General features: G+C 44.0%; 2 protein-coding genes across 2 annotated transcripts in view; one reads left to right on the top strand and one right to left on the bottom strand.

Moving 5' to 3' along the window:
- Positions 1 to 15,292: 15,292 nt before the first annotated feature.
- THOC7 (THO complex subunit 7) lies at positions 15,293 to 23,699 on the bottom strand. Its single transcript, XM_066327269.1, has 8 exons — positions 23,545 to 23,699; positions 23,130 to 23,247; positions 22,175 to 22,302; positions 21,724 to 21,810; positions 20,673 to 20,730; positions 17,610 to 17,676; positions 17,416 to 17,485; positions 15,293 to 16,176 (listed from the first exon to the last, which is right to left on the bottom strand). The coding sequence occupies exons 1-8, from the start codon at positions 23,561 to 23,563 to the stop codon at positions 16,109 to 16,111; spliced, it is 615 nt and encodes a 204-aa protein (XP_066183366.1). The 5' UTR covers positions 23,564 to 23,699; the 3' UTR covers positions 15,293 to 16,108.
- Positions 23,688 to 24,951, top strand: part of ATXN7 (ataxin 7) — an 86,638-nt gene continuing 85,374 nt past the window's right edge. Inside the window, exon 1 of the mRNA XM_066327258.1 lies at positions 23,688 to 23,776. The gene's annotated coding sequence lies outside the window, so the exon portion shown is untranslated. The remainder of the gene's footprint in view (positions 23,777 to 24,951) is intronic.

Raw genomic sequence — 24,951 nt, 5'->3', positions numbered from 1 at the left:
TGAGGGAGGTGAATCAAGCAGCCAGCACAGGTACTGAGGGTGGGCAGCAACTCCCAAAAGAGCAGGAAAGGCACTTTTGTCATGGCTGTGTTGTGTGTTGAGTCAGATGACAAAAGGTGAGTCACTAACGCTCCAGAATTAAAAGCTGAAGTGCGAAATGCTCACCATCAGTGCTCCAGCACACAGCTGCGGGCTCCTGGGGACTCAGCTTGACAGTCACAATTGTGCTGTGTAGGAACACTGGGGTTTTTTGGGTGTATTTTTAGCATGCAGAAAATCACTTAAGGCTGTAGAGAAGAGAAAAACTGAAAGGTTTTTTTGTTTTTTTTTGGTGGTGGTTTTTTTTTTTTTTTTTTTGTCAAAGGGAATTTTTTTTTTTCCTCATGGAAATACTCTGCAGGAACTTGAGCTGTGGGAATGCTCCTTTCTCCACGGGTGTTCAGATGGGGAGGGTTCTGCCCTAGTGGATAACTCTGGGAAATTACTTGCTCTGCTGTCTGAAACTGCTCGACTGCACTTTCAACCATATTTATAAGTTGTCAAAAGGCTGCAACAGATACTGATATCTTGCCAAAAGTTATTCTTGGAAAATGAGCCATACCTGGGCTTGTGCTATAAACAGCAGCAAGAGTTCATCAGGAACTCCTCAGTATAATAAATATTGAAAACGGTGCCACACCAACAATCAGGAGCTTAGCAGCAGCCATGGCTTTGGACTGCTCCTGGTGTATGGTGCACTGCCAGTAACAGGGGGAGGTTTTGGCTACCACTTGATAATTGAGAGCTCCCCTGTAATAATTCTGTCTTCAGTTCTTTTCCTGCAGTCTTGTCAGAATGGCCAAATTAACTCAAAATAGGGCGAGGTTTTTGTGTGTCCGCTTTGCCTGAATATTTTGCTATCTGGGGATCCACAGCATTTTTGGGTAACCTGTTCTACTGAGTTACTACCCTCAGAATAAAAACCCTTTTTTTCTTTTTATCTAATCTAAGGTGCAAGAGGGAAAATTTTTTGATGGATTTCTGAAATTACCAGATTCTTGTAAAGCTACTAATCTTGGAAGGTGATAAAAGAGATTAAAAATCCCATTTCTTATTTCATGGTATAACACTGTTCCTAAGGCAGTTAACAGCACAAGAGGCATAATTTTCATAGAAACCTCCAAAGCTTTAATTTTTTTTGTTAAAAAAGTGACATTTTCTTCAACACACCTCCTCTTTCCAAGGTACTTCAAAATTTCTGTCTGCATTAAAAGCTTTGCTCAATAGAACACAGTTGAGAGGTTTCAACCCGCTCTCATTTTAGACAAATAAGTGACCACAACTCCCTTTATCCTCTAGAAGAGACTCTGGTATCAACTTACCTGCTACTGCTGCCTAGTCTTTGTGAGTTACCTGAGAGTATCTCGAGTTAGATGTGGCTGCCCCATCCCTGGAATTGCTCAAGACCAGGTAGGATGGGACTTTGAGCAATCTGGTCTAGTAAAAGGTGTGCCTGCCTAAGGCAGGGAGATTGAAACTGGATTTTAAGGTCCCTTCCAACCCAAACCATCCTGCAATTTTATGATTAATGGTGCTTTCTTGGGTTATGCTGTGTAGAGTGGAGCTCCAGAGAGGATAAAGGGTTGTGCAAAGTCCTTCACATCCACCCCTTGTGCTGCTTGTGATTATTTCCTATTGTCACCACTGGATCCTGTTTAGATGCACACACATAATGGAGATAAAAGTTCTGCTGATTAAATTATGTCTCTATAAAGTGGAGAAGAGAGTGTACAGTCAAAAAAAATTCTAAATTTCCCATCAAAATAGGGGTAAAATCCCAGTACCTGCAGATGTTAATGGCCAGCCCCAGCTCCCCAGCAGCAATGAGAGACTGTTTAAGGAATTTCATGAGCTTTGTGGAGGTGGGATGACTATCATTATCAATTATTTCATGGCTAACCTTAGGGGAAAGAAATGCCTGTTAAAAACAGATTAAAGAGAATAGGCTTCTATATTTAACGAGGCCAGATAATATTAATATGCAAGTGCAGAGACATGGCTAATGAATAGGATTTGTTATTACTAAGGCAATCTATAACTTCTTTGAGTGCCACAAGTGGTAGGGAAGTCACTGCTGAAGTGACTGGAATTAATGATCTGTCTCAGGAATTTTATCAAGTTCTCTATAAAAGTCTTTCCCTTGCTTCTGAGGAGATGGATATATTCAGAGAGAGGCAGAGAAAAATTTTCTTTGTATCTGCTTAAAGGCTGAATGATCATGAGGGCCCTGAGCTTGGGAAGATCTTCATGCTGAATTTTTATGGGGGCTTTGAACAGCATCAGACCCGTTAACAAAGAAATACATCTAACCTCTTCAATCTGCTGGTCTACCTCCTACAGCTCCATCAGGACTCTCTGGTGTATGAGCACAGTTAAAAAGGGAGCAGTGACGTGAATAGACTGGACTGGACACAGGTTTTGATGTAGTTTTTTAATAAGGATTCTGCTCTGCAGTTTGCACAGAAGTTATTGGTTTGTGTTTTCCCAGGACCAGATTGATTAAACCATCCTACACCAAACTGATTTTTTATGTAGCAATTACAGGAGCTTTAGAAGAACACAAAAGCCTTAGGTTTTCAATGTAATTTGTCAGTGACTGGGTGTCAGGTAGAGCTGCCTCCTGTATTTGTTAGCTACACTGAAAGTGAGGAAGATGTGAAACCCCACTCCCCTCTGCTGCAGAGGACAGCTGATGCACACAGTTGTCACAGAAAATAGTTACCCCTCCACATGTCCTACCTTGGAGTAATGGGAGGGTGAATGCATATTTATTAGAGTAGCTGTGCTGTGGCTGACCTGGAGACAACTTATTCACGTACCCATGTCACAAAATGTTCTCTTTACCTGTCTTTTGTGACATGTTCTCTTGTATCAGAACTCTTGAGCAAGACTGAGCTTCACCCCTTTTCCTGCTGCTGAGCTCTTGGTTTGAGCGAGGTCTAACAGGGGGCTGTCACACTTCTTTAAAAAGTATTTCCTTGAAGAAATGGAAAGGTCTCAAAGGCTCATGGTGCATATTTGAGTGAATGTATATATGCATGTATTCATAATTTCCCGTGGCAACTGTCATCCTCTTTTTAATAAAAATTTCTCACACATATCTACAGATATATATATAAAAATTGCATGTAGGAGTTGCTCTCTCCTGTATCCTAAGAAGAGTGCTGAATAAGTAAGGGAAGATACAGGACAGAAATGTGCTTTTCTGACATTAACACTGTGCCTGTGTTCAAAAGTGCCATCCATAATTAGCACGAGCAAAGAGCAGCAATCTTTCTCCTGGTTTTTGCTGCTCTTTTACACTCAGGACTCTGGGCCATTACTCAGCAAGTACAGGAACCTGGCAGGCTGCAGCAGGGGGATCACTGGCAGCTGAGGATCTCTGCTACCTGCTGGGAAGTGATGCTGGAAGAGCTCTGCTCCAAATGCAGATGTGAATGGAGAGAAGGTGGCCAAGGGGAAGGCCAGTTGCAAGGCAGCCCTATGCAGACAACACAGACATAAGCAGAGAGGAAAACAAGTCCTTTTACAGCATTGATTCTTGGTTATTTTTCTTTTAAAAATATGAGATAAGGGGTCTGAACAAAGAGATGGAAGTAAATAGGTAAGAACCTTGTGATCCCTAAAGAGCTGTATGTGCAGAACAAATGAATGACTTCAGAGTTTGTCATCAGTCTTTTTAAGATGCAACTTTTGGGTTCAAGAGGGTTTTTTCCAGTTAGAAAAAAAATTGCAAAGTATCTGTTTTCAACATTTCAAATTATTTTTCTAAACCTCAGGTTGTTAAGCATGATTTCCTGTGCTGGAGAGCCCCAACACCAAATGTGCAGGGGTCTGACATAGCATCCAGTACCTCACAAATCTTCCAGTTTACTCTAGACACAAATGAGCCTCTGCTGTCAGCATTGAGCCCTGCACAGGTTTGACAGGTACATGTGAGGTTACCCACTGTCCACAGACAAAGATAACTCCAGGGCCCAGGGCTGGGCTCTTCTCAGGGAGAGAGAGTCTGTCTGCCTTCCACAGAATGCAGGTACCAAATGCACTTCAAATGCAAGTTCTAGCAGGCACTAGTGACATTTAAGCTATAAAAAAACCACTTTTGTTTCATGCTGTAACCTTATGAACCATGATTTGACACCTTTTCCACAAGCTTTGGAGCTATGGTGAAGGAGGGAGGATCAGCCTTAAGGCAGGTCATAAGCAAGGACAGAAACTGGGGCTTGTTCATCACTCAGCTGATCACTTCTTATTCCAGGGCTAGTATGAGATATGTTAATTTGAACTGGCAGCAGATTTTGCATAACTACATCTCAGAACACCAGCCAGCCCTAACATTTGCCATGGAATATAGTTTTTATATTATTAAAACCTTCTAATGAAGTTTTACAGTGTAGATCTTTCTTCAAGCTTTGCTGCAGTGATGTTCCATGCTAGTAGAGAACAGACTCACTGCAAAGGGTGAAGGCTGAGATTTTGTTACTATTAACTGTCTTATGCTTGGGTTTAATGTCTTCACAGTGTAGTACATTAAGAAATGTGAAGATTGTGTCCATAGAACTTGCAGCATCCTTCTTTTCATGTATGTGACAGAACTACCTAGAGCTTTTATGCAGGAACAAAGCATTTACTGTTGATGATACTGGAACAATTTCTGTGACATCTTTTTTTGTCTGGAATGTACGTATTTTACCCTCTCTTTGTCAAGGTAGTTCCACCAAAGTGGTTATCACTCTTCAAGGAGTCCTCTCTGGAGAGGTTGCATTTCCTTTCAGAGACCGCAGACCCCTGTGGAAAACATCTTCCCGTGTGCCTGTGGAGGCTGAGGCACTGCTGCAAACAGCACAGCTTTGCTGTTTTATGAGGGAGCTGCCAGAGGGGAAGGGGATGCAGTGCCTGGGGAGGGCAGATGCACCCAGGCAGGAAAGCAGCTGCTGGAGGAAGCAGAGTTGCAGGGTCTGGAGGAGTGGGAAGGAGCTGGTTGAGTGAACTTTCTGCCCAGCAGCTCTTGTAGCAAAGGTTGATGCCTTGCCCTTGCCTGCTAAGCTCTTCTCTTGCCATTCAGCCAGGTGTGGGGGTCACTGGGGGATGTGATCTCCCAAGGGAGAGGCTGCGGGTGGCAGCAGGGGCCTCATCCATCTGAGGAACCCCTGCACTGGGTGCGTTGTGGTAAACTCACTGCCTGACAGGCTTCACATCTTTATCTTCCCATCCTCGTGTTGGTGATGCTGGGAATACTGATTCTGTGTAATTGAGACACAGCATGTCTTGTTCAGCAGGTTTTTATTCCCAAGGGTTGCCTCTGCTAAGCTCCGTGGGGACCTTTCCCTTGAGCCAGGCCTGCAGGATGGAAATGTGTTCTCACAAGTGCATGCCAGTGTGGGTGATTTTCCATGCAGTGAACATCTCTGTGGGAAGTGTGAGCATCCCTGGGTGTCCCCAGGCAAGGGGTGAGGGAAAAGCCTGAATGCTCATCCTCACTGGAGAGCTGTGCTGGAAAAGGCAGAGACATGAGGACAAGGGGCATGCCCTGGCTGGGGTTTTGTCCTCCTGTAGCAAGGGCAAGGCTAACTGTGTAAGCCAGACAGCACAGCTCATAATGCTGGGTGCCAGGAGATGGAAGGGGCTGCACACTCCTACCTTGCAGGCAGGTAGCATCAGCTGCCATGAGCATTTCCTGCTGTAGCCCATATGTCCTGGGAGCAGCCAGCAAAATCCTGGGGTCTGGTACCTGCACACTCAGGGCCCATCTCTGGTGGCCTCTGAGCCACGTGCTGGGGCTGCTCTGCCCCCCTGCCCTGCCCCACGGCTGGGTCCAGCCTGGGCTTGGAGAGTGGGAATCCTTGTAGGGGACAGCCCAGAGGGACTCTATGTCTGCAACATCACAACACTTTGTCTGAATTCCTGAATGAAAAAGAATGTAAAGTGAACCATAGTTTCATTCTGTAATGGCTTAGAGAAGCAGAAGCTGGGGAAGGGATAAGCTTCATCCTGTTTTTAGTATTTTTAATATCGCGAACTGCTGAGTTCTTAGCCTTGTTACGCTTAACGATGTTTCAGTGCATAAAAATGTAGTTCTAAGTTTTATGTAATAACTAAATATATCCCCACTGGTGCTTGATGTACCCTCTAAAATGGGTTCAGCAAAGCTCCTTGTTCATAATGGACAATAGCTGGACCAATGACTTGAAGGTGAGAAACGTTGAGGCAGCACTGAGCTGGCTTTAGTGTGATGGGGGAAAGGCTGGTGAGACTTGCTGTCTTCAGGATGTCCTCACCCAATGCTGTGACAGAGGAATCATTGAAAGTGAAAGGAAAGCTCACTACTCATTCACCTAAGGACTTGACTGAAATTTCCCCAAAGCCTTTAACAAACAAGAAATAGCTTAATAAGCAAGAAGTGCAGAAAACCTCCCTAAAAGCTTAATTGCTGGTCTGTAACTCTGGAACTGGCAATCTCACTTTTATCGGGTCTGCTGAACAGCTGGATCGTCAGCCACTGAAGATATTAGTTTATAATTAAAATGCCGGCAGTTCCTTAATTACAGGCACCGCTACAATATCATTCACCACTCTAATTTTTTTTTCCTTCCTGATGGGGAGCATGAGTAATTATTTTTCTTCAAGATTTTCAAATAAAATATTATTGGAAATGATACATTCATCGTGTCACTCTGCTAGTGGGAGGAGTGTGCCTTGCTAATACAATGCACAGTGTGAGTGTTCAGCAGGTGACTCTGCAGGCAAAACTGCTTCCAGAAAGAAAAGCTTTGGGGTGAGGTTTTCAGCCATCCAGTCTGATGGGAGAGCAGAATCTGACATGATAAATCCTGTAATTGGTCTCTCCCCACGGCTGCTGAAAAGCTGGGGTGGCTGAACTGATGTAGAGATAATAACATTTCCTGAGAGCTCAGTTCATGTCTTATGTGCAGCTCTAACTCTTCATCTTCTATTTTGCCACAAGGAAAACCAGAGCACAATCAATATAGGAGCTTTTTTTGACCTGTTCAATGGTTTGTCCAAATGAGCAGTAGCAGACTTGTACGTTAACTTTAGAGGTTAAAAAATTTTCCCAGTGGTCAAATATCAGATTTGGGACCCATAGAGGCAGTGGGACCTTCATTCCTGGGGACATTCAAATACCTGGGTTCAGGCTTAGAGCAGCCTCACCTAAACATGAAGATGGCTCTACTCTGAGCAGGAGGTGGGACTAGATACCTCCAAAAAATCTTTTCAGCTGAAATGATGGAATGATCCTGTATGGCCAGTTTAGGTACCTTACTTTTACATGTGAGCAACAAGGAGCAGGTGCAGGAGGGGATGGGGGGGATGTGGAGCATCTCCACAGCGAGTGTGGGACCTGGTGAGCACAGCAGGAGCTGCTGTGGAGCCCCAGGAGCTGACAGCTCAGTGTCACTCAGTGTCTTTCTGGCTTCAGCACACCATCCACGGAGCTTTTTCGGCCTTTCAGCAAACAAACACAACTTGCTGCCATTTCAGGCCCTGGGAATGGCTGCTGAAATTAATGAGCAGGAGAAGGACAGGGTGCTGAACCCAGCCTGCTGAGTCTGACGTGGTTAATCACAGGCACAGAGACTGGCAGGGAGCAATTTGGAAATAACACAACTGGGAATGTTTCTCGTCTCATTTGCGCTGATGCATCCATGCAATCAGTACGTTTTGGTGGGTTGCTATTGTTTCTCAGTGAAATTGCAGCTCTCTGCTCCAAGTGCCCAGTCTCTTTCCCGCTGCTCCCCCAAGGGATGAGCAATTGTAAAGCCAGCAGGAGGAGGAAGTTTGACAACGGGTGGTAACAAGGCAACAGTGAAATAGCAAGGTAGCTGAACTTTCCAGTGCTTCCCCAAGTGTCAAGACAAATAATACCGAGTATTTACTCCACAGTGGCTCTGTTTCTATTGTTGGTGGGAGCGTGGGAGTGGAGGCAGCGGAGGGGGCTCTGGGCTGGCTCGATTGAGAACCTGTGGTAGTGATGGGTGTGAGGCTGTGAGCTACAGTCAGAGAAAATGGGAGTCACTGAGGTATGTGTGTGTGTTGATTTAATCAATTTAAGCTTTCAAATGTGCTTTGACCCTGCAATCTACAAGGTCTCCAGTTGCAGGGGGTGTGTGTTTGTAGATAAACACATATACCTGCATATATGCACACAGAGAGGCTACAGGTCTGTCCTGGAGAACAGGAATGAAGAATGGACAATTAGCTCACTGTTAATTAGCTTTGCTTTTCCTTTCTTTTTGCTTCATTTCTGCTCTTCCAAGACAATAAGCGGGCTGGCTCTCATCCCTCCCGTGGTCACTCCCTGCAGGCAGCTCAGTGGTTTGCTGCTGCCGCCTGTCCTTGAGCACTCTGCCCTGAGCATTTGTTGTGTTCTAGCTGTTTGTCCCTATGGCGCTGTGTCCCCGTGGTTTCTGTTTGCCCCCAGCCAGGCTTGGGCTGCAGCTGACTACATGCAGGTTACAAGGGTTTTGAAATCTCCTGCTTGCTACTTGCATTAGCAGGAGAAAGTAAATATTCCCACTGCTTTTTAGCGATTCTCCTCCTCAGGCGCTGTTAGTGGCATAAACCATCCATCAGTTGGCAGCAGGCTACAGCAGCAACTGGCACAGTTGAAAAGCCCGTGACATCGGATTCCAAAAGATCCACAGGCCAAGTAAACACTGCCAGGGCTGGGCCTGTGGGAGCAGGGAGCAGCAGCCCCGGGCAGAGCCTGCAGTCCCTGGCTGTGCCACCAAGGCTGGGCTTGCACAGCACAGCCTTGCTGCTGCTGCTGCAGCCCAAACTGCAGGGAAACGCTGTGCTGCCAAACAATCCTGCTGCTTCCCTCAGGATCTTGGTCTCTAACCATGCTGTGATGTTTTTGTTCTTTTTTATTTATTTTGCAACCCCCTGCACTATTTTCTGCACAGCCCCTTACCCAGACTGCAGGAGCTGTGTGATTTCCTTCCTAAAACTCACTTGTTGGGTGCTAGCTGCAGCCCTTATATGATATCTAGCAAATCAGCATCATATGAGAGTCCTGAAATAGAGGTGAACAGTTTTTTTTCATTGATTTGGTATTGGATGGCACAGTGTTCTTGTAGAATTGGGCTCTGGGTTTAGTCCTATCAAGCTTAGGGAATGTCTCTACCTGTATCTTGAGAGATGATGCAGTGGAGCACAAATCCCCTTTTTACCTCTCTACATTCAGTAAATATGCTGGCTATTTAATGTATTGGAACAAGATTACACAAGGGTTTTTCCCCATGTGCCCTGAGATGCTTTGCCATTGTTTGGTGTGCTCAGTGCAGCAGCTGGCAGGTTTGGTGGATTAGGCAGTAAAGAAGAGAAAAGGAGAGAAACTATCACAAGCTAAATACCCTTTCTATTCAAAGAGGGATTTGCTGAATCTTATGCCATCCTCCTGAACATGTAGTACTGGCAAGTCAAACCCAAACACATCCCAAATATGCCTCTCTGCTTCCCCAGCTCTTCAGCACTGCTTTTGTGCCCAGGCAGCTCTTGGGGATCAGTGCCCATCTGGCCAGCACAGTTCCTGTCCTGCCTCACTGCCACCCCGGGCCCCATGTACACAAGCAAAGGCACTCACAGGCATTGCCAGAGCCCACACAGGGGAGAAAAGTTTCCTTCACTTTGCTGAGTGTTTTGGGCTGGGAAGAACCTGTTTTCTATATAATAAATTGAATTAATATGTACCCTGACAAGCTGAGTCCCAAGGTGCAGAAGTTTTCTCATTACTTCAGTGAATCCTGCTGCTGGTACATACCAGGAAAGAGTTTTGTGCTCACATTTTATTTCACTGAGGCACAGGTCTCTCAGGGAAGGTTTCTGTCATCAAAACCACCAGTTTGCCTTCAGTCACTCCTCAAGTCACCTCAATAACATGACAGGCCAGTATGTCAGAAGGGTAGAAATCTCACACAGATGTAGAGGCTTTGAAAAATAACCAGCACACGTCAGCCAGCAAGGGAAAAGCTCCAGCATAATCAGTCTCCTGACATCAGGATATTAATGGGTGTATGGGCAGGTAGTGGATGCTCCCACTGCAGGAGATGTCCCCACTGTAGTTTTGCACCTTGCTGGGCACAGGGGACACTAATAACATGGCATAGTGGTCCCAGTGCTGCATGACCCTTCCCATCTCCTGCACCCACAATAACAAAGCAAAATAGAATTGATCTGAAAGCTCTCTGTGAATTCATGCAGATTCAGTCAGAAGATATGACATTAATAGGCACTAAGAAAAATGCAAGACCTTTTTTTCCTCATGTTTTCTCTCATATAAGTTAAAACGTCTTCACCTCTAAATTTCCACTAGGATGTAAAAGTTTCCTTAATGTAACTGGGAGAAGCTGCACTGGGAAGTGGAGGTTATTGCCATGTGTTGTGTCTAAATTTCTGTCTTATGCTTGGTAATCTACCAGAGGCTTCTGTTTTCAGCTTTGAAGCTTAATGTTGTTTGGGAGATTTTAGCAACAATACAGCACTTTGGAGAAGATACATAGTTTGAAATAGGAGTCCATGCATGGGATTTTGGTGCAGCAAATGTAAATGTGGACTTCATTTAGGGTCATATAGGATTTAAGTGTAGTAATATTTTATGTAAGTTTTTGGGAAGGTGTCTGCAGTCAGCTTGCCCCACCAGATCATAAATTATATATTTTGTTTCTATTCCAAATGGGCTCCTAGTGGGGCCTATTTGTTACGTGCAGCACACACTGTTATTTCCAGCATACACTTCTGATGAAACTTTTGTGTTAAGAAGAGCCAAATCCTTTCCTCCTTGGAGATAAACCATCATTTTAAATTCTCTTGGTGGTGACTGTTCATTGTGAGCAAACTGGAAAAACTTTATAAAAGGTTGTTTAGGTAGTTTGCTTTTTATTTTCCCTTTATTGGGAAAGCAATTTTAAAACACATGTCTTTGCTGTTAAATATTTTAGGAACTCTCATGCACTATAGCACTTTTAGCAAACTTTTGCCAAATTTCTCTCTGTGATGATGCAAATTCAGAGCAACCCAGTCTGTAATGATCCTGAAACAACTCTTGCCCTGGTTTTAGGATGATGGAGCTGGATGTGTTGGAGGCAGCAGAGTATTGCATGCCAGAGGGTGCTTTGTTCCTGCTGCAAATACTGTCAGACTGCTCTTCCAGCCCTTGCAGGGGAGAGGCAGCACAGAGGGTTTGGGATCTGTTATCGTCAGTAGGAAAATGAAGTATTGGACACACTTGTCACATCACGTAGTATCCCAAAGAGTACAGGGTTTGGAATTGCACCTTCTGCTCCTTGGCAGTGTTTTATGTGTTTTGAGGCATTTTAGAGAGGCTTTGAGAATCAGGGTGGCTCAGGCAAGAAATAAAAACGGAGTGTGGGGGTGAGCAGGGGCTGTGCTGTGCAGGCTCAGGACTTGGGCTCCATGAACACTGTGGGTCTCTCCAACTGAGGATATCTATGATTCTCTAGGATTTAACCCCTCCAGACAGTGGTAGGAATGGCTGTGCATGGGAAACAGTAACAAAACAAAAGGTCTGAAAAGGGCTCCCAAGGCTGGGAAGCGCTGGGAATGGAGCTGGTGGGATGCATGAATCGATGCATGAATCCCTAGAACAGGCTGGGGGGATGCAGGGATGGATGCGGGGATGGATACAGGGATGCAGGGATGGATGCAGAGACGGATACAGGGATGGATGCAGGGATGTAGGGATGGATACAGGGATACAGGGATGGATGCAGGGATGGATACAGGGATGCAGGGATGGATGCAGGGATGCATACAGGGATGCAGGGATGGATGCAGGGATGGATACAGGGATGGATGCAGGGATGCGGGGATGGATACAGGGATGCGGGGATGGATGCAGGGATGGATACAGAGATGCACGGATGGATACAGGGATGCATACAGGGATGCAGGGATGGATACACGGATCCCGGAGCTCACCGCCCGCCCGGCCCGGCCTCTGCTGCCCCCTGCCGGCGCCTCCTCCCGGAGCGGGCCCCGGGCGCGGTCCCACGGCATCGCTGCCAGCGCCACCCTCGAGCTGCCGGGGTTTGTGTCCCCCTCACAAAAGCTACACAGACACAAATGTAACCACTGTGGAAAAACGAGTCTGTTCCCGAGATCCTTCCTCGTGGGTTCCTCGATTAAGAGCAGCTCCTGCCACTCGGCCAGCAAGGGCTGCCCAACACAACCCGTGCTGCCTCTGGCCAGGACAAAGGTGCTTTTTCCATGAAACAAGCCCTCCACCGTTTCACCTGCGCAGAGGTGTAAGGCCCCTCATCCTTTCCTTCAGCACTCTGCTAGCCCACATCATGCTGCATCCCTGGCTTTAGGATTACTCTTGAATATTAGGGAAACTCCTTGGTATAAGGAAGCTGAGTTTCCTTGGCTGGGATGTCCTGGAGTCCCATTCCCGGAGTGCCTTTGGCACATCACTGACCAGCCTCACACAGCCATGCCATGCCAGCTCCTGCTGGATACTTTCCTGCTGCCAGCAGGCAGGTGAATCACACGAGGCCGGGGGGATGAAAGCCAAAGCCAAACCTGGTTTTGCCTTTGGCTGCTGTGGCAGCGCCCAGCACACAGAACAGCCTTTCTGTTCTTTGTACAGTGCCCAGCAACCCACAGCCCTGGGCTGTGTAGCCCTGGGCTAACAAGTGGAGAGAATTCTGCAACAGTGCTAGGAACCTTTATTAAAACACACTTGGGAAATGAAGGCTGAGGTAACCCAAGAACACGTTTGACAATCGGGGTGGAGTGCTTCTGCTGCTAACTTGCTTTCCCCAGTCTGTTGCATATAGATCTATAAAATGGTTCATACACTGGATGTGTCCCTAATGCAGCTAGTTGAGAAAGAAAAACCCACTCTGAGTTATCAGAGCAGAACTCAGAGCAGAAAATCTGCATTTCTGAAATTTTTTTCTTAGTTTTTTAAACTCATATAAAAAGAAAACCCACCTGAGCCTTGAGTAAAGGAGGGAAAGGCTGGTACAAGCCACCTGTAACATCTGAAAAACTTTCAAGCATCTCAAATAACTTATAATTTCTAGCTCATATATCTTTGGGATATTTTTTTTTTTTCAATTTTCTTTGCTGGCAGCAGCTTTCTTCAAATTAACATGGTTTCAGAGATATCTCATCATTTGACAGTGTGCCACGGTGACATTCTTTCTCCTCCTTCTTCCATCCCTTCATGAAGCTTGCTAAATCTGTCTTAACAAATCCTGCCCAACTTACCAATTCTGTCCAATGTTCCACTCTCCCTCTGCTGTTTTCATTTGGACAGGACAGAAAAACAAGTCCTGGCATTGAAAATGTCAGTTTATCACTTCAGCAACTCTCTTTCTGCTTGTACTTTTGCATCCACATGACAAGGGCACTGAGATGGACCATTTAGGCATATAATAATCTTTCAGCTTAGATGGGGTCAAGGCAAATCAAAAATTCAGGAAACAGCTTTTTAAAATAGTGCGGTTGTTGAGATTCTAAATTTATGTACCTAGGTTTTCATACATGTATATTTAGAGTCAATGCAGGTAAGCAGCATGACAGAGGAGCGTTTTCTAGAGAGGGATGTAGCAGTAACTATCGTGTGTGCCGTGCAAACATGACATACAAAAAACTTCTGGAACAGAAGATTAAAGGACATGCAGATATTAATTTCCAGCAATGCAGAGCAGATTCAAAGCTGGAATCTGAGTCTCAGGTAATAAAGCAGGTTAAATACAGCCAGGTATATTAATTCCATTTGGTTTTGTTTCTTTTTTGATAAAAATCTAATGTTCAAGAGGTTAAAGGTATAGATACTGAAAAAAATAGGAGCGAATATTTTGGGTGTCCTACTGAGGCTGTGTTTGCAATGAATTGATGTTACTTTTTTCTTTGATTGGCCTGGTGACATCACTTTCTTGCTGCCACATTGCACTAGGGCAACTTGATTTTCTAGGGCAGTGATTTCCTTTTAAGATTGCATCACTGCAATTTGAACAATGTATTTCTTTGCCATGCGTTTGTATTGCTTCTCTTGTGTACAACTTGATTTCTCTGTAAATATTCCTTATCAGAGGGAGGGACTTAGGTGTTGGCACATTTCTGGTCAGAGCAGTGCAAGTTCTGAGGTGAGATACTTCACTGATCCAAGTAATTTCTAAAAAACTACATAAAAAAATGACTGGAAAATTTTGAGATTTTCATTGTTACAGAGACTGTTTTTAACTGATGAATATCATCCTCCTCTGCACCAAAATACAGTTCAGAGAGCTCATGGAGGCCATTTCAACCACAAAAAAATGAAATTATCATGCTTTAAAATTGTCCTTGAGACCTTGTCACTTATGATCTTCATAATTCATACATTCATGACAGTGACTCCTCCCTGATTTGGCAATAATTTTGTGTTGCTGCTTTACAAAATATTTGACCATTCCCTGTTGTTAGGAGGGGAAAAACCCAGTACACTTAATACTTTCTGATGGTGTGCTTCTCCTAATAAATGCCTGTTGTTTGCTTAGGCACCCTTCAACCTGCCAAATTCGTTGTGCATGAGAAGCACTGCATGTCTGTACAGGCTCCACCAGGCAAACCTGAGCTTCCCCTGTGTTCTGAGCTGACCAGCTGTGAACTAGAAGACTTCTGACAGCTTATTAGTACAGGGCTGCACTGTGCTACTGAAGTTGTGTGACTTTTTTGTTCAGCTGGCTTGCCTTTAGCAAACTTGGAATGTGAGCAAAACAAGCTCAGGTATGTCTGCTCAGCCTGACCCACCCGGATCCACAGCCACTGACAGTGGGAGTTATAAAGCATCTAGGTTCTAAATGTCTGAAGTCTCAATCATGGAAATCCCCCTGAGCTGTCACCTAGTGAGACAGCAGCTCTGTTCTGTGTAACATTATTTCACTTGAACCACGTATGTTTATGGCACAGTCTGTGTGAGATCCAAAGTTTTTCCTTTACCCAAACCACTGGAAGGCTTCATTTAGTGTTTTTAGAACATGACCTACTACTGGCCCTTGTTCCTTCCTCCCTGAATTACACAAGCAGAGCACATTCTCTTTTGGGGAAGGTTGAAACTTTTCCTACTTCCCAACAGATTGCTCAGACATCAGGATGATCCAGGTGGATGGACAGATTCCACTTTGCCTACTAATAAGTAAAGGATCTCTGATTCTTTAACATCATGATTATTGCTCTACTGCTTCAGTTTTTCATCATGAAAAAAGAAGGGTTCCACAATCTATTTCAGAAATTATGATGTATTTTGATAATAGTCAATTGACAGATAAAATCCAGAAGCAGATTATAAATGGTATGAGGATTAGATTCCTGGTTCTTCAAGAACAAAGCTTTTAAATTCAAGTTTAAACGTGCCATTTCAAAATGTGACTATTGATGTGGTACAACAAACACAGCAGAGTAAGGCTCGGATCACTGCACTTCTTTGCTTCACTTTGAGGAAAAAATTAAATCCACTATAGTATCATTTTTGTTTTTTATAACCCTTAATGAGGATTAATTCTACAGAAGTAATTTATTTTATATTACACTGTCAAATTCTAGGCTAGTCACAGTGAGTTCTAAAATGGCAGCTACTTTGAAAAACCAAAAGCCTACTTAGTTCAGATTTTGGTCCCATCTAGAACAGGGTATGGAAGCTGGGACTTGTGAAAAGATGCACTGCCCTCAGTCTGATGTCATGTAAGAAAAGCAGCCCTTATCATAAGGCTCAATCCCTTCTAAAAATAGGAAAATCTGTGAAAACACCTTTAATTGGCAAAGTTTTACAAACACCTTAGTTCACAAGTACAGTGTAAAAGCTTTGTATATTTGTATACTTGTCACAAATTACAAAGTTTGTGGATTAACACTGACTGCCTGTCTGCAAACATCTGCAACTGTTTTCCCCTGAAGCATATGTAAAACAGATAGTTTTCTACTGCTTCTGTGAACTTTTATACAAAAATATCTCCAGCTTCGTCTCTCTTACTGTTGACTTCAACAGAAGGTGAAGATACTTGGACTTTCTTAAGTAGTATTGTCTGTCTTCATATGCCATCTACTGCTTGGCCTCTGCTTCCATCTGAGTTTCTTGGGATTCCTCAGCTTCTGAAAGCTTTTCATCATCTAAAATTCGATATTATTGTTAGTCAAACATGCTTGGTCATATATACAGACTATATTGAAGAACTTTGTCCCACTTAGTATTTTATTTTTATTGCCCCAAATGTGTAGTTGAGTATCTCATTCTAAAAAACGCTATGTTCAAACAAAGAAACAAAAGCCTTTGAAGGTTTTAAGAATGTTATTTCTAACAGCTGTTACTGGAAATATGGGGTAAATTCTATAGTATCAATTGAAGCAAATGGTGCAAGACTGCTTCTAACCCCTTCTTTCTCTTTGCCTACTAATGGTTTATTTATTTTATACTGAAGGTGTGCTTTGCACTAAACTGCTACCTCCTTCACAAAATCCTGAAAGGTAATCTCTATGTTCATATGAAAATGCATTTTCAAGCCTAATACTTAAGCAAGTGTTAGTAACACATAATAACAATAATAACACATAATAACAATAACCTTCTGCTAAAGTGCACCTAGGATTAGCAGTTCATTCCACTTAAGGAGATCTAGGAGGCCTTAGAGAATGAAAGTCTGCTCTTAGAGCCATCTCTGCATTTAATCAGGTCATGCTCAGAGGCTGTACCCATTGTTCTGTCTTTGAAAGACGTGGCAAATATACAGCAAATAATATTTAAAACAATATTAGTGTATAAGAGCATGGAAAGTTAGTGCTGATTTGAAAATATTAAGTATTTGTATGACAAAAGATAAGTACAACTAATTCCTGAATTTAGCTCTTGTGTCTGACAGTTTTAGTCTCTGCTCTATCACAGATTCACAGCCTGAGTAGGTTGTCATTTACCTTCCTTGTATTTCAATTTCTTTTTAGTAAAGGCTCAAATGATATCATGAGAGCAGTGACATGTTCAAAATTATTGAAATAGGAATTATAAAATTAAATTCAGAAATAAGCATGAGAATAATTTTCTGTAAGAAATGCTTTCTGTTAAAAAAAATCCCCAAAACAAAACCTCCAATTGCTATTCTCCATCCTCACATTTGAAAGAATTCTGCTGCCTACAAATTAAGCTGAAGCTAGTCAGGAAATGGCACAGTGGGTAGCTTGTAGAAGCAAACCAGAGCAATCTCAGGCTCTGGACTACTACTGGGGGAAAATTTCTGCCAATGCAAGAGGTCACCAGCCTCAATTGCACAGAGCTATCCCCCCTGCTGGAAACTCTGATTCCTTTTGATCTGCTAAAGCCTAACCCAGTTATACCTATTACCAAAGAACAGCACTTACTCTCCAGGGTTTGCTGAAGTTCATGGATGGTGCTCAGGAGAACATGGAACTGCTTCCTTCTCAGCTCCAACTGGAATGACATAATACATGTTGTAGAAAACAGAGAGCACATGCAGCCAAACAACACATAGCATACTCTACATTAATTGTATCCCTAATAAATTATTATATAACCATCTCTATGAAGAACCTACCTTATCTTCAACGTTTTCTTTAATGTGAGAAAGATTTTGCAGTTCTTTTCCCAAAGCCTCTAGCTGCCTGAAAAGAGATTGTCAGACTATTTTTAAAAAATTCTGTAAAATTCTTGCAAAATTCTTATTCTTATTCTAATTCTTAGAACAAATCTGTTCTAAGTAGAGGAGAAAACTATAAAATGAACTATTTACAATAAACTTGTAAACAAAACAAGTGAAATTACTTAGAGGTAAGGTCACTTCATGTAATTGTTACACTATTATGTTCTAGACTTGTAAATTCAGGACTTTTACAAAAAATTAGGCCTCCAAGCTGGAATACAGTTGTACTCTGGGCATTTGTAACAATTCAGTCCTGGCACATGTTATTTACTTGACCCTACAATACAAGGTAAAGAAGCAGATTCATAGAGCCTTAGAATATCCTAAGCCAGAACAGACCCACAAGGAACATCAACTCCAATTCCTGACTCTGCACAGGATCCCCCAAGAGTCACACCCTGTGCCTGAGAGCATTGTCCAAATGCTCCTTGAACTCTGTCAGGATTAGTGCTGTGACCACTTCCCTGGGGAGTCTGTTCAGTGCCTGACCAACCTCTGGGGGAAGAACTTTCTGCTCTCACTTCAACTCACCATGGACCCTCACAATCCCTTTTGAGGCTAAGAATAGCAGGTACCATAATATACCTTTCAAATGAGGATGGAGCACCAACTCTTACAGGCAAACCTCCAGTTCCATCCTTCTACTTTTAATGCCTACCATAATTTATGCACCATGCAATGAGAGCAAACTGCTCCTTTAAAGGTGGATTGAGGGTGATCATCCCTGATTAATTAGCAGGGAGAGTCATAGAGAGGTCAGCAAGGAAATCAGCCTTTCTTTCCTGAAGTCATTGACAGCTGCTGCAACTAGCCTGGATAGGGAACCACAGAAAGCTCTCCAGTCCTAAGGACGTCACTGTGGATGGAAAAAGGTCTATTTTAGTGCTACTTGAGGGTGTCTTTCTTTGAGCCTGATTGGTACCTCAATGGGAACGCCTGAGAGAGCTGTGTGTGACATTACCCATTTCTTTGAAGGAAGCAGGCTAACAGCTTACAGGCTCACACACTGATTTTGGAACCAGTTGATTTCTAGTTTCTGAAAAACTTCCACTTGGCCAAATCTTGCTGTTTACACTGTGCTGTCAGGTGTAAGCAGACTGAGAGAGGACAGACTTTTCTTCTAGTAATATCCAAGCTACATCTAGAATTTTACTCCTTTTACTTTAAATTCCAGAGAATCTTTGCTTAGCCTTCTTACTTTTATACCTTTTTCTAAGACTCATGGTCCTCTGAACAGCTCTTCTGATACTGCATCTAATTACACTGTGGGCACAGTTGTTTAGTACTTCAGCTCCTATCACTTCTTTAATTGGCTCCTGTGCACTACTTGTGACTAAGCTGTTAACAGCTTCTTTTGTGCTGTATGACTCGTTGTTCCAAGAAACACTCTTCAAAGCATAAAGAAAGTATTTTTCTAAACTTCATCCTTTTGTGCCATATAACCTGCAAAAGCTATAAATGTAACTCTTGCAATAAGCCCTTTCTGTTTCTTCTCACAAGTGTTTTTAGTGATTAAGAGTTCCATGAAAAGTGTGACATTGTTAGTGAGGCTTCCTCTATTTTGAATTAAAGGTAGCCTTTGGTTCATTGTATCACTTTCTGTATATTTTCCTAGAGACTGCATTCTTACCAGCTATAATTTACCACTCTTTCTAGGTTTGCTTAAGAAACGTAGGCTTGGATGTGTTAAGCAAAATTAAAATAATCCTTCCAAACCCAAACAACCCAGCATCCTCTAAGATGAAAAAGTATCATCTATCACAGAATTATAAAATAGTTTGTGATGGAAGGGACCATAAAGATAATTTAGTTCCAACCCCCTGCCATGGGGAGGGACATCTTTCACTAGACCAGATTGCTCAGAGCCTCATCCAAACAGGCCATGAACACTTCCAGAGATGGGGCAGTCACAATTTCTCTCATTTAGTTGTTTCTATTCTTAATTGACTGCATTTTTGGTGGTTCTTTATTAAAGCCTCACTTGATAAATATCACATGCTGACTAATGAAGTAAGAAATAGTTAAGCCTCATGAGCATTGCCTGTAATAATCAAAGCTGGGGTAATGAAATCAAGGCACAGAAAAACAACATACAAGAAAGAAATATGTGAAACATTGTCAGTGGCTTATAGCTATTAAAAATGCTATTATTAGAGTAATAGAAAAACCAAAACACTTTCATTTGCTATGGAAGGCTTTGGAATATGAAAAGACAGCCTCCCTTGGCAATTTCACTGAAAGTGGGAACAGGATAAGTGCACAGCTGCACTTAAATGGGAACAGTAATCCCACACTGCATCTTTAATCAGTTTAAGAACAACAAACTCATAGATGCAATAAGTCCTGGAATGTTTCTATGGCTCAATGAAGTTAATCTCCCCACAACGGCCCCAAAAGCACAGATAGTGATGCAAACCCAGAATGTGACAAGCAGCAGTGTGAGTTACATGCAAGACAAGTTGGACAACAGGTAGGTCTGACCTGCATGCCAGGGCAGGTTATGTGTGCCATTCATAACTGGGCATGCAGGAACAGCCACCAGAAGGAAAGCAGATAAAAGAACTCTAGGAGCTTTCTCCTGCTTTATCTCCTCCCACCTTGCTTGTGTGTTAAGCATTTTGAGTGACTCCTGAATCTAGTGCAGGGTAAAGGACTTTCCACCATCTCCCTTTTCTGAGCAACTCATAGATAAACTGACATCAGATGTGCACTTACATCTCAGCTCATTTATTCAGCTTAATAGTGGAAAAATTTCAGCTACAGAACAATTAGCAATGCTTCTGATCCACAGAGATGGGAGATTAAGGAAAGCTCATAAAGGCACAGAAACACAAGTTTTTATTGTGTCAAAGGAATTATATAAGTGTGAGGAAAAGTCAAACTGAAATCAAGGAAATGTCAAGTCTGGTGACTTCTAGTTTACTGCTCTATTATAATTTAATGTGGTTTTATACTTACTTCAGTGTTTCATGTCTGTCAGGGTGATGCTGGATGACTTTGGCCAATGCATCATATTCTGAAAGACATTTAAATAATTAATCTAAATACTTCTGAAAATACAGATTCAAGAACCCAAACTCAGGTACCAGACAATGGCAGATTCTTTTTCCTTGCAAATTTGTTTTAATGTTTCTCAAAACATCTTAATATAGCTCTGCATTGCTGCACACTTAGTCTTTTGTGTCTGATTCATAAACATTTGGTTTAGATACAATCAAATGTATAGGTACAGGAAATGGTATTAATGTTACACATGAACATTAAAGATTTTTAGGAAAAAAAAGTATAAAATTATGCATGGATTTTTTTAATTTGTAGGATTTAAAAAAAAACCAACAAAAAACTATTACACATTAAAAACAATATTGTTATACAGGCAACTAACACAGCCATGTCCTGATAGTAAGACCATACTTATGCCAACTACCTCATTCACCTGGAAAAATTTGTGCTGCAGATCGGATAGAACATATCAAAAAGCAAACACTTCAGACCTATGTTTGTGAAGATGTAAGAGCTCCACATTCCCACTGGTTAAGGTTATTTTAATTTCCAGTTGGGTTCAAAATTATCCACAGCATTGACCAAACAGTAGTATTTAAAACCTTTCATGATATATTTCTAAAATTTCCTTTTGGCATTTCATTTATCATGAAAAAATAATTTTTTGCTTCTTCTCAACTGCTCATCTTTTAGCCTGTTTTATGTTTCAATGAATTATGAGTATATCATTTTAAAAGTAGGGAAAAAAAAAAACCTCTTAAAACAAGTGTTCAGAAAGGACACTGTTTCAGATTTTCCTGATGCTGCATATCATTAAGATCTGGTTCAATCTTGCCTGCATCATTCACCCCAAACTTTCAGTAGTGAGTGGAATCCACCAGGCTGAACATAGTAACCATAAGGCCCTGCACTTTCAAAAATTTAGAATCTATTTTCAGTACCATGTATCCTAAAAGATAACAAAACAATGAAGCCCATCACTGTAAATACATATATGGCACCTTACCCTGGCGATTTTTTCGAATCCTTTTTGCTTGCAGGATTTGTTTTTTGCATTCAGATATTTTCTCATGGGCTGCAGCTATACTATTTTCTTTAAAAAAAGGAAAGAAAAAAAAAAGAAAGCTATAGAGTTAAATGGAATTCAAGGAATACATGTAAATGAGCTATTCTGCTAAACCATAAAAGAGCTGTTTGTGACATGGTGGCTTGTCAGCTCCATCAGTTTAAAAACTATATAAACTTCAATAGATTAAAAAAGCTCTTGTTTATGTATTCTATATAAAAACAAGAGGCTTATAGCACATATATGAGTGCTATCCAGTCAGGAAAAAAACAAACCCAAAAAGCCTCCAAGCCACTCATCAGATGTATACACTATGTTCACCAGAACTGGCCTGAGCTTCTTTGTGAGAGAAACTATAAAACAGAAACCAGTAACATTTTCTCATGTTTACCTATATCCTTATAGATTTTTTCATAATTTTCCATCTCTCTCAGGTTCATGTCATACACCAGAAGAGTTTTTCCCATTGAAAATTCACACTGTGATAAAGTACTCAGCATTCGTTGGTACTGGCTGTACCTGAAAACAGACAAGACATTTACTCCCAAGCAGCATAAAAGTAGTTCTTAACTTTACAGACCAAGAAAACAAAGCTTCATGCAGCATAAGGGACAGCTTAATAACAATTATTCAATACAGAAAACACTTCAAAGATTCAATGTATAATTTTTTTGGAAGTGCACTTAGAAACACTGTACACATAATTCCACCATCGTGTCCTTATCAGTGTAAAGTGGGTATTAAAGCAGTGAGCAGTTTGACCCAGGGCTTATAAATAAATTTTCCAGCTAGGGTTGGCTGGAAAAAACAGTATTTTAATAGTGCAGTGCTTCTCTGTATACACACTCATAATATTGGGAATTTATACCATTACTAACAGAGACCCCACAGAAGGCTGTCACTCCTACCTTACTAATTCAGACTAAAAAAAACCCCAGAAAAACAAAACCCCAACAAGGACAGCAGCAGAAACACCAGCAGTATTTCCCTTCCCTAACAGAACAAACGCAGAACTGCCAACTAAAATATCCGAGTCGCGATGCCGTTCGAGGAGCGGGACTCGCGGCTGGATCCCGCAGCAGGCACAGCAATCCCGGGGCACCCGAGCGCCGCTGGCAGATTGCACGATCCGCAGCCTTCAGTGATTTCTGACCCGTCTGCAGCCCTCCTCTCCAGCACAGTCCTCGCCGTTTGTCCTGGAAACACCTCAGAGCCAAAGAAAAGCAGCCGTGCACATTTTAACGCGGATCTCTTCCGAATGGATCGAGCCCCGCTTTCCACTGAAACGCGAACTAAGCAGTTCCAAGACTTTAAAAAAAAACCAAACAAAGCAAAACAACAGATACCCTTCCTCCTGAGATCCGGAATTACACCACTTAATGAAACTCTTCACCAGCAAATTGATCCGCCTGTCATCACCAGCTCCATCGCCATCGATCAGCAGCCGCTTGCGGATAACTTCATCTGAGGAAAAAAAAACTCCGGTCAAAGCCTCAGGCCATGGCAGCCGCCTCGCAGCGCCGCCGGCGGGGCTGTCCCGGCGCTCCGGAGCGCCATTCCCGGCGGCAGGGCGGGCGGACGTGAGGCGCGGGGCGCACGGAGGCCGCGATGGAGGCCCGGCCGCGGGGTGAGCGGCAGCGGGCAGCCGTGCCGCGGAGGGCGGGCGGGGGCCGCGGCTTCGAGGGGAGCCCCGGCGGGGGTCGCGGCGCGGGGCGGGAGGAAGGAGGGGAGGATGGCGAGAGGGAGGGAGGGAGGTCTCACCGTCGGTCACGGCCCCCATGGCGGCGAGTGCCGGAGCCGGCGGGGCGGCGGCAGCAGCGAGTGAGGTCAGCTTCCCACAATGCAGCCGGCGAGAGCGGCGGCCATGGAGGGGGAGGCGGCGGCTGCTGGGGCCTGAGCCGGCGGGCGGCGGACGCGCGGCCCGGGGAGGGCGGGCGGGAGAGCCCCGCGCCCCGCGTGGAACTGGCCCCCTGGCGAGGGGCGGCCCCGCCAGGTGAGCGCCCGACGGGGGAGGGAAGCGGCGGTCCCGCAGCCAGGCTCCACCTCCCCGCCCCCGCCGCCCGCACCGGCCCCGCCGCCCCCCGCCCGGCCGCCCCGCCATGCCCCCGGCACATGGTCCGGCGCCATCGAGGCCGCCGGCAGCGGGGCCGCCTCCAGCGGGCTCCGGCCGCGGCCCTGCCTCGGGCTGTCCTCCCCGGGCTGCCCTCGCTCACCCTCGGTGGTCCCGACCTGCCCGCACGGGGCTGCCGCTCGGCCCCGGCGCTGCCGTCTCAGCCGCGGTGGCGGTGGTGATGGCGCAAGGGAGCAGGTGGACGGGCCCGCCGCGGTGGCGATGGCCCGGGGAGCAGGTGGATGGTCCGGTCGCGGTGCTCGGTGACATGGACGTGGCGCTGTGAGGGCGGTGTGGTGGCTGTCCGGCGCCTGTGGCTGGAGGGAGCAGGAGCGCTGGCTCCTCGGTGCCGTTTCCCCGGTGAGGACGTGCCCACGGTGCAGGTGTCAGGGTGCTGCCTGCCCTGGCCGCCCGCGGGCTCATCCCCACTCCATGCTGGCAGGACAAACAGCAGGGCCTGGGGCGTGCAAAAACAACAACAAAATCATTATTCTGATGCTTCCTGGCGAGTTTGACTATGATCGGCAGATGGGAACAATAGTTGTTTCTTCCTGTCCCGGCAAACTAGGCTGGTGCTGGAAAAAGTGGTTAGAGGTATCCGAAGAAAAGAGATATTAAGGTGTTAACATGTTTCAGGCTTTTGGTCCATAGGCCTGGATGCTTGGACAGTGCTGGTAATGTTACTGTAGTGCATATTACTGTACCTGAGGCGTTGCCAGAGTTTGACACCTTTATTCCGTCTTCATTTTGCTTTGGACAGTTAAGTGGCTTATGGTCTGGCTCTGCTTAGCACTTTTCATTGACAGTTTTAGGGTGGTGGGGAGAATCGGGGTGAGAACCGTGCTGTATGTAATCTGTCAGTTCCTGTGGTTAAAAGACGCTTTTTTGTTCTGGGTAGAGGCATTTAACAGCTCTTTATGGATTTGTAGAGGGTTTCAAGTCAGTACTTTGTCTTCAAGAGACAACTGATCAGGGCCTTTGGAAGGTGCTATTAAGAAAGTATTACTAGGAGTTGTCCTTAAAATTCCCCAGAACTTTTAAGAATAAAGCATTTCCAA

This window comes from Sylvia atricapilla, chromosome 11 (assembly GCF_009819655.1).
Source record: "Sylvia atricapilla isolate bSylAtr1 chromosome 11, bSylAtr1.pri, whole genome shotgun sequence".
Classification (NCBI taxonomy): Eukaryota; Metazoa; Chordata; class Aves; order Passeriformes; family Sylviidae; genus Sylvia; species Sylvia atricapilla.
This window is presented reverse-complemented; position numbering and strand designations above follow the sequence as displayed.